The sequence below is a fragment of the Astyanax mexicanus genome, chromosome 19 (genome assembly GCF_023375975.1).
Source record: "Astyanax mexicanus isolate ESR-SI-001 chromosome 19, AstMex3_surface, whole genome shotgun sequence".
NCBI lineage: Eukaryota > Metazoa > Chordata > Actinopteri > Characiformes > Acestrorhamphidae > Astyanax > Astyanax mexicanus.
The window spans coordinates 17709260-17725415 of record NC_064426.1 but is presented as its reverse complement, the minus strand read 5'-3'; the positions used below and the strand labels follow the sequence as shown (position 1 = coordinate 17725415).

The following is a 16156-nucleotide window of genomic DNA, read 5'->3' as shown; positions in this document are numbered from 1 at the left end:
TGCAGTGTGCAAAAAAGACCAGGTGAGGTAGTAATTACTCTATTGCACAGTGTGCAATAGAGTCCAGTGAGGTAGTAGGGTTTTTAGTGCTTTCCATTTTCTGGGGTAAGTGGGGTGTAGAGTGTGTGTGCATGTACAGAAAAAACATCAGTTCAGTCTCTGCAGTTAAGGAGTCTGATGGCTTGGGGGTAGAAGCTGTTGCAGAATCTGGTCGTGCTGGACCGGATGCTGCGGTACCTTCTTCCCGAAGGCAGGAGGGAGAACAGTTCGTGTGAGGGATGAGTGGGGTCATTCACAATGCTGGTTGCTTTGCGGATGCTGCGGGTGGTGTAAATGGAGGGGAGAGAGACGCCGATGATCCTCTCAGCTGTCCTCACAATACGCTGGAGGGTCTTGCGGTCAGAGACGGTGCAGGTCCCAAACCAGGCAGTGATGCAGCTGCTTAGGATGCTCTCAATGGTCCCTCTATAGAAGAGTGTGAGGATGGGTGGAGGGAGACGGGCCTTTCTCAGCTTCCGGAGGAAGTAGAGACGCTGCTGGGCTTTCTTGGCTGTAGAGCTGGTGTTCAGGGTCCAGGTGAGGTTATCTGCTAAGTGGACACCAAGGAACTTGGTGCTCTTAACAATCTCCACAGAGGACCCGTCGATGTTGAGTGGAGAGTGGGTGTGTTGTGCTCTCCTGAAGTCAACAACCATTTCCTTTGTCTTGTCCACATTCAGGTGAAGGTTGTTGACTGTACACCAGTCTGTCAGCCGCTGCACCTCCTCTCTGTATGCTGACTCGTCGCCTTTGGTGATGAGACCCAGCACGGTTGTATCATCGGCGAACTTGATAAAGCTGTTAGAACTGTGTTTTGCAGCACAGTCATGAGTCAGCAGGGTGAACAGCAGAGGACTCAGGACACTGCCCTGGGGGGCCCCCGTGTTCAGTGTGATGGTGCTGGAGGTGCTGCCCCCGAACCGGACTGACTGGGGTCTCCCCGTCAGAAAGTCCAGGATCCAGTTGCAGAGGGGGGTGTTGAGGCCGAGCATGGACCAAAACAAAGATGAACATACAGCATATTTAGAATGATGAACTGTTGTTGCTTCAAACATTTACCCACTACCCTGTACTCTGCACTACCTGGACCCCCTGCTCATCCTGCTGACCAATTTCCATAAAAATGCAGCAAATTGGGGCCAGACAAAAATTCAATTTCCATATGCATTGCAATATATGTTTCAATTATAGTTTACTGTTCTTTTTAGATTCTGTTCTTTACAGTATCCATTATTTACAGTATCTGTCAGTGTTTGATGCTCAATACTTGAATTGTGGAATTTCTTTTTTCACAGGTTTGTAGGTACAAACTGTGAAGAAAAACTTAGAATTATTTAGGAAACCAAAGTGTTAAACAAAGCAGAATAAATGTTGTATTTTAGATGCTTTTAAGTTTTTTAATGTGTTTGAGAGCATCAGTTGTGTTGTGAAGAGGTAGAATTGGTAAACAGTGACTAAAACCATTTGAGTAATGTTCTAAATAATGGCAGGAACTTTGAAAGTATCCTAAGGTGCAGTTGAAAGACCATCAAAAATGTTATGATGAAACCGCTGTCATCAGGACAACCCCACGAAGACAGAGTTCATTAGAGTTGCCAGCCTCACAAACTGCAAGTTAACAGCACCCACCTAAATTCATTATAGAATATTTTGGTTTGTTTTGGTTTAACACTTCTGAGTTTACTACGATTCCTTATGTGTTTCTTCATTGTCTGCATGACTTTAGTATTAATTAAAAAAAAAACTTTTGTCATAGCATCTAGTCCAATGCAAATAGCTATACAGATGATTCCATTAAGCAGGCTTAGTTAAATTTCTCTATTTTGTTTGTTTCGAAATGGCCACTAATCAGGGTATCTAACATTGTCTTATTACTGAAGTGAATGAAGACAAAACTTATTTAATAATTTTGTAGTTATGCATATCTTTTGCGAAACTTTTGGCTGGAAACCTGGATAGTGTAGAGGTGATGTGTTAACAGTTCTGAATGTAAAGTTCTGGGTTCTCTGTTAGATAGTAACTGTCAGTTGTCCTTGTCAACATGTTGGACATGGAGAGGAAATGAGCAGCCTGAAAACCTCAGACACTTTAATGGGGGTCAGATTGTTATATCTAGATAACTGGGGCGGAGCATACATGAAGAGGTGCTACAACACACAGTGCAGCACCCCCTGCTGGGTATGGGACTGCAGAGACATGGACATGTCATGCTGACCCTATCTACAATTTATCAGACACTCACTGAAATACTAATGTCATGTTTTTTTATGCATCATGTGCACGGCCAAGTGTGTGTGCTTTGTTTACCTGAGGGAGGTGCTAGAACAATGAGACTCTGCTGGAACATCTTGGTGCTAAATCGAACAGAGAGGGAGGGACATGTGAAGGGAGGGTTCATTATGAGGCTGGTGGTCATAATGTTTTGCCTTATTGCTTGACATCTTGTGCTATTTAAGGCCTTTACACACCATACCTGATTTATTCATGCCTTTATGCAGACGTCTTTTAATAATTGAACACAAGGAAACGGATGATAGTTTCCAATAACTGTCGACCTGGCGTTGGCATGGCAACCACCAAGATGACGGATCCACTGTGTCCCAGCAGTGAGAATTGTTCAACAAATGTTTAAAAGTTTCACGTGTCATCTAATGGACTAAAATACATAGCATCCAGGTAAACACGTTCTCTGTGATTCATTTGTGTTAAATGCGGTACCTGGTATTTAAGCCTGAACAACTTGATTAAGCAAATCGTTCAAAGGGCCCTATTTTAAGTGTGTCTTTGATATTGTGTGGAAAATATGCCTTGCGTGGTTCGAAATGCACAAAAAGCATGTACTAATTCTCTTAATAGGTGTGTTTTGGCCGTAACGTGAAATAAACATATCAGCGTGTCACTTGCCATTCCATTTGAACTTGCCAATCTCTTTAAGGTCCACGTGCACTCTGACTTTGGAGTATTGGTATCTTAATGGCGCAGCGCTTCTGTGCGTCTCAGCAGAGAAAAATTTACCTGCTCGTTTATGTTGTGGGTTGGGTAATTGGCTTTGTAAATTTTGGAGAAAAAAGTGCAGATAAAAAAAAGTGCAGGTGCCAGTCATGAAAATAGACTGTTTGCAGGTGTGAGATAGCATTGAGCATTGCAACTTGCCTTGCACAGAGCTAGTTGACCAGTTTGGTCAAGTTAGTCATACCGGTGGACATACAGTGTGTTCATGGTTGACTAATGGTCATGCTGGGCAGTCAGCTTAGTTATATTGGTTGGTCATGCTTAAAGACCTGCTAAACCTGCTTGAAGAAAAGCCAAACTTTACCTCTGACTTTACATCTACATGGTGGAGCAGCTAGGTAGGAGTGTCTAATTGGGTGATAGTGAGTAAGCAAAGTGTTTAAATCAGACACACTGCTGTACCAACACTTGTACCAGCATAACATTAACACGTCATGACCCAAATAATACTTTTCTCTGTGGTGGTCCGGTAAGGTCCTTACCATTAAAGAACAGGCTGAACAGGCAGAAAAACTTTAGCATCTCAAATCCTGAATTTTGTCTGCGCATTTGTTTATGTTGTAGGTAACAGTGAAAAATATAGTCTCAGAAATCACATCAAGTCTACTAGAGAGTACTAAACAGTTACACTCACTGATAAAAAATAGTGCAACCTGGATTTCTGCAATACTGACTGATTTTGTGGCCAGGCTAAAGGTGACCCAATGGGATACTAAAGCCTTCTATCTCACAGTAAGCTTATCCTATCACATTCTAATATTTTAATCATTTCATTCATCATCTATCCTGTAAAGTTTCATTCCAACAAGTACTTCTTTGTGCATTTATTTGTCAACGAGTGTATTACGCTCCTAAAATTGTAAGAGCTATAATTTTCTATTACCTATTTGGAGCTACATTTAAAGTAAGAGAGAAAACTGTGAATTTGATGCTAAATGTAGTTCCAGGTTTCTCTCAGTTATTTCCACAATGCCGAAGTGCTACAGACCCACTGTGCTACCATCTGTACTATTGTCCTAAGCTTTTTTTCTATCCCTTCCTTTTTCTCTTTTCTAATTTCTTTATCTTTCTTTCCTTTTTCCTATTTTTCCCTTTTTTATTATATTTTTCTTGCTTGTTTACTTTTTTTCCTCCCTCTCCTATCGCTATTTTTTTCGCTTTTTTTAACTCTCATTTTCTCCCTTAGCTCTTCTGTCATTTGTTCTTCGATCATATTCTAATTTCTCTCTCCTATTTTCTCCTTCTTTTCTCTTATTTTTTTCTTTTTCATGTTTTCTCTCTTTTCTTACTTTTTATTTGTTCTCATCTATGCTATCCATTTTATTCATTTCTATATTTTCAATACCTTTTCCCTCGCTCTTGTTAACTTTTTACTTTTCCTTTCTTATATTTTTATTCTTTCTCACTCTTTCTTCTCTCCCGCTTTTCACTTTTCTCTGACTTTCTTTTTTTTGTTTCCCTTTTCCTATTTTCCCTTTTGTTTTTCCTTTCTCACTTGTCTTATTTGTTCTCGCTTTTTGACACTTTGTCATATCTTTCCTCCCTATTTTATTCTTTTTATTTCTGTTATATCTCTTTCTGCTGCATTTTGTCTTTAATTCCCTTTCTTGCTTGTTTCTGCTCTCTATCTCACCTTTTCTCTTCATCTTTTTCTCCTCTGTATCTGTTTATATACACGTTATTGTACTTTTTGGCCTGTTGTGCGCACATACACACACAAATACACACACACACACACACACACACATGTAGCATGTGTTGTGTTACGTCAGAGTGAATACGTGTCAGGTGTGTACTCAGCCAGTTATGGCGTGAGGAGTACAGTAAGTGGCAAATGGGGCCATATGTCAGCTTACACAACGTGGTGTGTGTGTGTTTGTGAGTATGTTTGTGTGTGTATAAAACCCTCCAGCCAGTGATCTGCTCACTGAAGCATTGAGGATTCAGAATACCCAAATACAGCCAACACAACAAACGCAAACACGCGCACACACACATGTTCGTTCCAAAACCATTTAGAATACAATCTGTTGAAAGTTCAGATATTGTTCTTTAGTCCTTCCTCTGTAAAATTATTATTTTAGAGATATATTGTAAGTCGCTTTGGACAAAAGCGTCTACCAAATGTAATGTAATGTAATATAAGCTGCATTATGTGAAAATATATATATTTTTTTTTTTAGCCCCCTCAGTTGGGAAGTGTAATTCACTTTTACTTTATTGCAGTAAATACTAATCACTCTTTGATTGTCCCCTTATGAACAGCAGTTTACATGCATTTGTTGGCAAGCTGAGAGATACAGAACTGTCACATACATTGTATTTACCATTATTAGTCATGGTTTAGTACCAAAAACCACTCAGTTCTTGTTGCTACCAGTTAGACCAGACCACAGAACCTGTAGAGATTCCCAATACATTCAGCCAGACTGAAGTTATTATCCAGCCCACCCTTCCTCTCTGAACTGTAGCAGTGCTTTGGTGCTTCTGTGTTACTAAACAAGTTCCTCCAGTAAAAAATGATCTTGTGTCTATCTGTCTGCATTGGAAACTGCCAGCAGGCCCGACAGAACATCACATCCTTCTGAAAATCACACTCCAGACGCATGTTCTCTCTTCCCCTCTTCTCAAAAAGTTTGTGGACACCTGCTCATCCAATGTTTCTTCTGAAATCAAGGGTAACACAGGGAGTCTTTTCTATTTGTCTTCAGAATCAGCTTCTACTCTTCTTCAATAAAAAAGTGTACTAACTTGCAACTAAGCTTTACTTGTTCACAAAAAGTTATTTACAGCAAATTGGTTCTACCTGATGGAAACTGGTTGGCTTTATTGTTTTGTGATTATAATTTTTTTTGACTAAAATTATTTCATTAGCCGTATAATAAATCATGGTAGTTTTACTTTTGATACCTCAGTACATTTTAAGGCAAATGCTTTTGTAGGTAGGACTGGAGTACAATTTAACCTGGGATAACTCAACTATATCTCAACTACATAGTTTGTGTTCTTTGTCAACCAGTGATGTTTAGACATAAAAAGCCATTCAATTAAGCTCCTGGTGTTCAGTTCTTGTGCCGATGTTGCTTCTAAAGGCAGTTTAGAACTTTGTAGTGAAGTGATTCTCTTCACAACAGAACTCAGTAAACCCTGTGTGAGTTTTGGCAGTGTGCTGCTTTGTGATTAATACAGAAGTTCCTGTTGCCGTTTATGATCCGATTCACAGTATTTATCCCAAACATTAACATCCGCTGGATGTTAGACCCAACGCCTAACAGCTAAGTTGCTGTGGCCATTTATGATTCGATCAGCAATGTTATAAATTAGTATTAAAAGTGGACTGTTGTTGTCTTCACTCGTTTCACAATAATACAGTATCACCTACAGTTGACTAGGGTAGCTCTAGCAGAACCAAGACTTCTACTGCCTGTGTGTGCCTATAGAGACACAAAGCGCAGCTATACACCAACAGACGTGGCTGAAACCCCTAAACTCAATAAATTGAAGCAGTGCTCACATATAAGAAATGATGTCTGCCTGTGATAAGTAGATTGTGTGTCTATGCAATGTATTATATATATGTATTGTTGTGCTGTGTAGGTGTTTTTAGTGTTGTGATGTTTGATAGGTATGTATTATTAATGTGTGTGTGTGTGTTTGTTTGTGTGTGTGCAGGAGTTTGCAGTGTTGACCAAAGAGCTGAATGTGTGTCGGGAGCAGCTGCTGGAGAGAGAGGAGGAGATCGCTGAGCTTAAGGCAGAGAGGAACAACACACGGGTCAGTAAATATACTACTATATTCTGTGTGCGTGTGTGTGCGTGTGTGTGAGGGGGAGTTAAATGTGGATTGCTGCTGTTTCTTGCTTTATGATGCTGTACATGATGTACAATCCTATTATGGCTTTTTTCTGGGGGTCAACTGATATGTGTATTTTGAGGGATTATGGGTAAACAAGAGACAAATAGAAATTACCACTACACAATGTGTAAATTAATACTATAGCTCAAATTAGAAAAAATTGGGACAGTATTAAATATGCAAACAAAACAGCATGTAGCACTTTGTAATGCTAACACTTAAAATGTTTTGCCACTGAATATAGCAAATAATGGCATGTCTCAGGTGCTATTTTGTTTCATGATTCCTAGTATGAAGATGATCCATGGCAGAGACTCAAGAGAACTTGAAAAAATGTCCCAACTAAGCTTCTTTAATATATTTCCATTGCACAAAAAGGCATATATTTTCAATGGGCAGATATGCGGCTAAGACAGGGAGCCTAGTGCATTTAATATAACATTATATTTTGGGGAGGGGGATAGTGGCCTAAGCTTTTGTCTTTGATGCCATTTTTCCCCTTACATTACTTTATTTTTTTTATTTTAAGTTGTTTGAAAACAACAAATTTTAGTTTTTTACTTAAGCAAAAAGCGTAAGTTGATACTTTACCTTCTACAGAAGTATTTTTTTAAACCCTAGTATCTATACTTCTATCTGAGTAATGAATGTAAATTCTTTTCACACCTTTGCTTTAGTTCCTTAAAAATAAAGCAGTGTGAAGGTTGTGTTGCCACAGATACCAAAAGTGACAGGGTGGACAGGGAATTATTGGACACATTTGAATAGCTTGATATGTGTATGTTTATAGCTGTATATAATTAAAATGCCTTAATTATTACAAAGCATCTTAAAAACTTTAAGAAAAATTAATTAAAAAAAGGTTCCTATTAGTGGTCCAGCGGACTAAGGTCATGCCACTATGATCACTGGTTGAAATCCCAGTCATGTAGCTTGCCATCGGCTGCTGGAGCCTCGAGAGAGCACAATTGGTCTTGCTCCCTGTGGGATGGTAGATGGTGCTCTCTCCCCACATCACTTCTAAGGTGATTTTGATCAGCACAGGATGTCTGTGAGCTGATGTATCGAAACCGAGTCGCTGCGCTTTCCTCCGAGCCCGCTGTGATGCTTCTCAGCAATGCTGCATCAGCAGTAGTTTGAAAAGAGGCGGTGATTGTCTTCACATGTATGAGAGAAGACATGTGTTAGTTCTCAACCTTCTGGTGTTGGGGCATCACTAGTGATAGGGGAAGTACATCTAAAGAGTGTGGGTGGGATTATCAGCATAGCTAAATTGGGGAGAAAAGTAGGATAAAATTTTTAAAAAGATGCTATTTAACTAATTAAAATTAATAATATATATATTTTAACAATGATCACTTGTTAATTAAAAACTTAACCAGGCAGCACTGCAGATATTGCAAGACAAAAAAGCCCACGTCATGGCTAGGCAGAACTCAGAAACATGCAGAGGTAAATTAAAAAATACTTTTTTTTATTTAATAAAGTATCAGATAAAGGGGTAATCAAAATGAGCAAGGTCAATACCGGTAAACAGTAGTAGGACAAAGTAAACATACCAGAATCCTAATACTGTCCAAGTGTCATACACAGCAGGACAAGCAAAATCTGTGTCTGTAAATACAAAAATAAGGTTAAACGCAAGAAATTTAACACAGGAAAGGCAGGGAAAATTTGTTGTACAAGGATAAACCATTAACACTCAGCAGGAAGTAAGTGAAGTGTGTGGGTATAGAAAATGGGTATATATAGTGTGTGTAACAGGTGAAATAAATAATTAGGTGATATGCTTCTGGGTAGTGCCATGTGCAGCATCATGTGTTTGTGAACGCGAATGATGTCAGTGTGTGGTGCATCCTGGGTACTGTAGTCCAGAGACTGGAGATTGCAGGTAGAGCTGAGTAAAGGAGAGAAAGAAGTGCCTTCTGCACCAGGCGTGACACCACATCAAAGAAAACTGTATAAAATGCACACAAAAATAATGTTTTATGGCTATATACTTTAATAGTAGTAATAGAAATAATTTTTTTTTAAGTTATTTTTTAGTTATCTTTATTTATACAAAGCCTTTTTTCTGCTGCCTCCGAGGCCAGTTTATTCAGTTTCATTCTCTGCATTGTTAAGTGATCAGTTGAAAAAAAAGGAAAAATATTGACTTTGATTATCTAAAAAATGTTAAATATTGGTTCAGATTATTATTATTACTATTGGTTCAGATTTTCAGCTTTTATTGTGTTGTATATGTATGTGTGTATGTAAAGTCTTTTAATAGATACGTTCATGACATATTCATATTATCTCTCTCCTTTATCCTCTCTCTCTGTTCCTCTTGTTCTCTGCCTTCATTTTCTTTGCCTCTCTTTGCTGCTTTGTATCGCTATCTTTCTCTGTGTGTAGCTGCTGCTGGAGCATTTGGAGTGTTTGGTGTCTCGTCACGAGCGTTCTCTCAGGATGACGGTGGTGAAGCGTCAGGCTCAGTCTCCGGCTGGGGTGTCCAGTGAAGTGGAGGTGCTGAAGGCCCTGAAGTCGCTGTTCGAGCACCACAAAGCTCTGGATGAGAAGGTGAGCGTTACTTGGTGATGCATCTTGCTTGTTTAATAGCTGATTCAGTCTGTGAGTTATGCCTATTGTTGCATAACTTTAAAAACACTGATGGGTCATAAATGAAGTGAATAATATGATCTGATGATCTGGCTTCAGTGGAGGGTGGATATGATGCAGGAAAAGAAACAGTCATTTCTTTTTTTCTTTTAGAACTTTTATCCCATTTCCTCCCCAATTTACACGGCCAATTACCCAACCCACTCATTAGGACTCCCCCTATCACTAGTGATGCTCCAACACCAGGAGGGTGAATCCATGTGAAGTCAGCCACCCAATTTTTCCCAAATGCTGCTGATGCAGTAGCTAAGTAGCATCACAGCGCACTCGGAGGAAAGCGCAGCAACACGGTTCTGATACATCAGCTCACAGACGCCTTGTGCTGATTGACATCACCCTTTAAAGTGATGTGCGGAGAGAGTGCGCACAACCCACCCAGAGAGAGCAAGGCTAATAGTGCTCCCTCAGGGCTCCAGTAGATGAAAAGGATTCAAATCAGTGATATCCTGATTATAGTAGCAGCACTTAGTCTGCTGGACCACCTGGAGCCCCCAAAACAGTCATTTATTAAAGTTGATGTGTAAAAGCAGGACAAATGTTTGAAAAGACAAGAACTAAACTGTGATGACTAGATTACTCGGTCAGACTATTGCAAAGCAGAAACACCCGACAAGTGTTGTGGGCTGTTTCTGCTTTGCAATAATCAGTAGTCCAAGCACAGACAACTGCTAAATGTCTTTTTCATCTCTCCTTACTTCCTGTAGGTGAGGGAGAGATTGCGTGTGGCTCTGGAGCGAGTGTCCGCCTTGGAGGAGGAGCTGGAGACTTCATCCAATGAGGTAATGATTAATTTACTGCTAATGACTATATTAAATGCACGTTAACATCTATGTATGATTTAATTTCTTTCTGGAAGGGTAAACCACGTCAGTAAAAACATCATAGTGAAATAACTAATATGTTCTTTTCCACTGCCTCGACTGCTCCTATAAAGACCTTCTGTGACTTGGTGTCTGGAGTCATATGCTTCTATGAGCTGATTGCATGACTCCCTTTTTGACGTTTGACGTTACAATAAGGAACAGTGGCACCACTCCTCACTAAATCTATGCTATCCCTCCCTCTGCTATCCCCTCATCCTTCTCACAGGTGGTCTCTTTGCGGGATCAGATAAAAAGAAGAGAGCGAGGGATGGACAACGGAAAAGAGGTAAGACCCCCAATCCCCTAAATGGAATTCTTCTAAACTTTTCCTGACTTATTTCTATTAATTTTTATTAAATTTTATTGATCTTTTTTTCTTATTTCTTCTGGTAGCGTCTCCCCAACGGCCCGTCCTCCCTCCTGGATGATGGAGAGATGGACAGACAGAGAGAGGGAGAGATAGAGAGGCAAAGAGCTGAGCTGTCACAGCTGAAGGAGAGACTGGCGCTAATGTGTAGACAGGTGTGTGTTTGCATACCTGTACCTGAGAGAGAAAGAAAGAAAGTAGCACACTAAACACTGATGAATTTTGCTTATTACAAAACCATCCAGCTGGCCAATCAGAATAAGAGAAAGCAGTTGTAAGATTGCTATAGAAATAAAGACAGCAGGCTTTGCTCCCTCTGGTGGCTGATTGCAGCGTTACAGTCAGACACTGTTTCTTCAAATGCATAGAAAAATAGGTTTTACATACTTTTCCCAGCAAAAAGTAAAATATTTCTCTGAAAATAAAAATTACCTTAAAATGACAGGAATTAGCCTTTTTTAATGTGTAATGTATGAAAATCCTGTATCAGTGAAATACAACAATTATCTGTTTTTAACAAAATAATTTAAAGGGAAACCATATTTTATTTGAACATTTTCTGTAATTTTACAAAAAGCTCCTTTTCTGTGCAGATATATCACTATCAGATATAGTTTACAATTGAAGAAATATACAAAAAAAGATGAATACATTTTTGCAGACATACTTTTACATTAAGTGTAGCCTAAATCAAAAACAAGACCCATACAGATAATGTAATCTGTAATCAGTAAGGACACAAACATCCTGGTATTTCCTTCACTTTTTGAATTTTTAAAGAAACAAAGCATCTAACATAGCCTCTTATTTCTGTTATTACTAGTAGTATGTCCTACACATGATTGAGATTCACTATCTTCCAGCAAGCTTTATCATCAAAGTTGATTACTACCGTATTTTTCGCACTATAAGGCGCACTTAAAATCCTTTAATTTTCCCCAAAAATCGTCAGTCTGCCTCTGATGCGCCTTATGTATGAATTCTACCAGTCAGGTTGTAAGGAGCTGTAAAGCTTCTCTGCTGAAGTATAGCGTTATACAGGAGTTTCAATTTAGTTCTTCAGCACCAAGCCTGGAGTAGTATTAGCATTAGCCGCTAATCGCAGTGATAGCTCTTTTATCATTCAGAGGTGAGGTAGTCTGCTTGTTTACCATGTTAAAACAAGCTATGTGGGACGAACCGCTAGCTGATAGCGCCCTGGCTTACCGGAACAATCAAGGTTTCTTATTGTAGTGCTGTTGTGATGCATTTACTAGCGCTAAGTGCTGCTAACCGGGACTAGCGATACTGCTAACTGTAGCTAGCGCTGTTGCTAATTGTGGCTAGCAATGCGGCAAACCACGCCGTTGAAAATATTGCATATCTAAGCTTACAGTTAACAAACAGAAGTGCTTTACTCACCCAAATAAACAGTTTTCAGGAGAGAAATCTGTAGATTAACATCTAGCGCTCGTTTAACTTTGAAAGAAAATGTTTTTTTTTTTTTTAAGAATTACAGTCTTTTTTACTTTTTGCTCCCAAAAGCGAGACCTGATATTTAGAAGGTAAACATGATGACAACCCTTTCCTTAATATTTTTGTTCATTGATGTTCGTTGACAGTGCGCCTTATAATATGGTTTGCTTTATAGTATGTAAAATATGGTAATAAATTAAATAAATGAACTCTTCCTATGTCCTCTTTGACAGCACAGTGGGATTCAAACAAATAGTATAAGTGGTGCTTGACTGATCCCAGACCTATGTTCACAAAAGTGGACAGAAATAAATTGCCTGATCTCAGGATGAGATGTGATTTTCCACTTCCAACTTAAATATTTACAGGATCCTTTAAAATAGGTGTACTGTTGGACAGGGATACTAAATTGACAGGGATTCTTCTTGCCTAAACATACTCTGGTGCTGATCTTATGTCTGTATGTTTGCCAACCCCCAGGTCGGCGAGATCGAGGAGCAGCTGGCCTCTGCCAGGAGGGAAGTGACCAAAACAGAAGAAGCCAATCAGAAACTGCAGAGAGAGATTAAAGAGGTACAGTACAAAAGATTAAAAAAAAACTTCTAATTAATTCAGTAGTTCAAATACAGGAGTAGAGTTTGATATGAAAGTGGGGTTTACTGTAATAAAACTCACCAACAGATTTTTTCAGATTTTAGAGTCACCATGATGACAAGATAATGATCTTTGTTTTTTTTGTCCAAACTTATCCGTGAACCTACAAATGTCTTATAATTTTGATATGGAATGTTGCTGATGATAAAATAGTGGAAGATCTTGACAAATACTGCATGTTTTCTATGGGAACTATTTTTTCTATGAAGTGCCCTACATGTATCCCTTCACCAGGAACAGATTTAACATACACTATCTATACTGCCAAAAGCAGGTAAATGTGTCTTAGTTTTTGCACATATAAGAACTTGAGTGACACCCCTTTTTTAATCCATTGAGTTTAATATGAAGCGCATTTGTGAGGTCAGATACTGATGTTGGACAAAAGGGCCTGGCTCACAGTCTCCGCTCTAATTCACCCCATAGGTGGGTCTATATTTGGTTGAGGTCAGGACTCGTTGAGAAAAATCTGAACAAAAAAAAATTATATGCTAAAGCAATAATAGTTTCTTTCACTAAAACTAAGGGGTTGAGTCCAGCTTTTGAACAACAACCATATATCATAATCCCCCTTCTTCCAAACTTTACACTTGGCACAGTGCTGTCTGATAAGTAAGATTTTCCAGGCAGTTGTGTTAACCAGACTTACAACAGTCTAACGGATTGCCTGATGAAGCGTAACTCATCACTCCAGAGAATACATCTCTGCTAGGGGCGACGTTATTTACACAACTGGATCTGACTTTTTGCAATTGGTTATTTAAGGCTTAGAATAAGCTACTCGGCCATAGTAACCCCTTCCATGAAGCTGTCTATAGCCCTATCTGGACATGATTTGTTTCTCAGGGGGTCCTGGGGTAATTTTTTCTTTTATGGGGGGTCCTCTGCGGAATTTTATTACAGGCTGAATTACCTGCTGTTTTCCTATGAACTCCGTGGTCATCTGGTAATTTTAGTTTGTGTTTAATAAAATAGCTAATATCTGTCCACTGCCGCACACCATAATTACACTTTGGGCATGCGTTTCCAAGGAGATCCACATAAACACAACAACAGCAAGTGGAAATGGATACAGCTCACAAATGCGTTTTCATACGGACTTGTACTTTCGAATTGTTGCTGAAATTTGGCTTCGACCCAAACCGAAATAAGAGTGTCTTTTAGAGCATTTAGATGCTGGCATCCTGCTCCGTGTGCAAAACTTGATCTCACGTGACAGCGCGATGTCATGTGACTGAGAAAACCTAAAAACTCAATGGTCCTCCTGTTTTTTCAATTGCAGTCCGAATGCAAGAGTTTTATCACTGAGTAGAAGTGTAAAATATTTTTCACAGACGTCCCCGTGAGAAACTAATCCTGTCCAGATTGTGATATACTGTTTTTGGGCTAATCTGAAGGCCACATAAAGTTTGGAGGTCTGAAGTGATAGACTTTGGAAAAATCTGATTTTCTCTCCGCACTGTGCTCCTCAGCATCCGCATCGTGGTTACATTTCTGTCCTTTCTAATTGCTTCTACTGACAATTAAGAAGTCAGTGTTTTACACAAAACCCACTCAGAATTGAAGTTTGTTTATTGTAACCAAAACTCAGAAAACATGTTGATATTCCCCATTAACCAATTGCACACAGTTTATTAAATGTTATTATAATTAATGAAATAATCCAAAATGTATGCACTGTCTCCAAAATGATGCTGTATGTTGCACACAAGCATTTCTACACAACATGTATGTGTGTGTGTGTGTGTGTCTATGACTAATAGACTGTACATTGGTTAATCTGGATATGTGTGTGTGAGTGTATGACTAATAGACTGTACATTTGTTAATCTGGATGTGTGTGTGTGTGTGTGTGTGTGTGTGTGTTTGTGCTCCAGTGGATTCCATCAAAGCATCACACAAATAGCTGTCTGTCATTTGTCTGTAAGAGGTGTCTAATTTTCTATAATGATGGTGGTTTGTTATGCTTTGTGCAGCAGCTTGGCAGCGTCCGCCGCTTCATGTCACAGCGCAGCTGTTCTGGAATTTTCCTTTTGTGATAAGAATCTTCTTTATGTGAAACGCTTTGGGCGCATTTTCACACTCGTCATTCGCACATTTCTGACATACTGAATGTGGAGGCTTCTCCTACTTCTCCATCTCCTCTTCTTTTACTTTCTTATACAGCTTACAGTGCTCTATATCTCTTTCTCTTTCTGTTTTCTTTAATTTACTCTTAATAATAATACGTTAATCTTTACTTACATTAATTTAACATTAATGTAGTATTAATTAGACATTAAAATATTGGGACACCGGCTCATTAACTGTTTTTGCTAAAATGAAGAATACAAACAAAAAAGATTTTCTTGCTTTTGTTGCATTAACTGTATTTAATGTCCAGGAAATGCGTTCTACATGATTGCTGCGAGGATTTGATTGCATTTACAGACAAAAGCATTAAAAATGTTAGAAAATTATGTAATTGTCTAATTCCCAGCCCCTCAAAAGGAATGGATGGCTGGATGGATGGATGGATAATTTCGTAGAACACAGTTCCATTTCTTCACAGCTCAATATTGGGGGGACTGGTGCCAACAGATTCATGTTCATCTGCTCCAGATAGTCCTATTCTACTGGCTTTACTACTCTAGAGGGACTAGTCGACCCTTGTATTGTGTACATTTGCACATGTGTGTCAGCAATAGGTGTAACTTACAGTAGTTGCATTTATTAGAAGGGGTGTCCACAAACATTTGGTAATAGATTATGTGCATCACTTTTTATACAATAAAACAAATGAGCAAGAGATGAAAATAATAAAAAAATATATAAATAGAGCAAATGCAGTGATAGAAATGAGGAAACATTAATTATAATTATAATTTAATTTCAATTGTGTAACCCTTTAAAGCCCGAGCCATCAAATAATTCTTATTCTTTAAAACAGAAGTGTTTATTTAACATTTCGATGAGTTTAATAAGTTAATTAAGTTAATAAAAAAAATGAAATGACAGGATAAGTCTTAAATGTTTATATCATATTTATTACATAATGGGGTTAGGAAAACAAACATTTTAAATATTAAAAAACTACATGTATTTTTGTTGTGCATGCAGTATATGGATAATCCACTGGGGGCAGTAAATCATCATTCTATTACATTTGTGTAATTAATTATGAATAATTTAATGTATTATGTATCAAGGGATCCATTTAACAAAAAAATAATGAACAAAGTAAGGAATAAAGTAAAGAAAACATTTGTAG

The 16156-nt window shown here is 38.6% G+C and overlaps 1 protein-coding gene across 4 annotated transcripts in view; it reads left to right on the top strand.

Moving 5' to 3' along the window:
* ppfia3 (PTPRF interacting protein alpha 3) overlaps positions 1-16156 on the top strand; it is a 75360-nt gene that overhangs the window by 15833 nt on the left and 43371 nt on the right. For all 4 annotated transcript variants that reach the window (XM_049467975.1, XM_049467973.1, XM_049467974.1 and 1 more), the window contains exons 3-8: positions 6724-6825; positions 9304-9468; positions 10272-10346; positions 10657-10716; positions 10824-10952; positions 12733-12825. In XM_049467975.1, coding sequence (XP_049323932.1) covers positions 6724-6825; positions 9304-9468; positions 10272-10346; positions 10657-10716; positions 10824-10952; positions 12733-12825 — 624 coding nt within the window. The remainder of the gene's footprint in view (positions 1-6723; positions 6826-9303; positions 9469-10271; positions 10347-10656; positions 10717-10823; positions 10953-12732; positions 12826-16156) is intronic.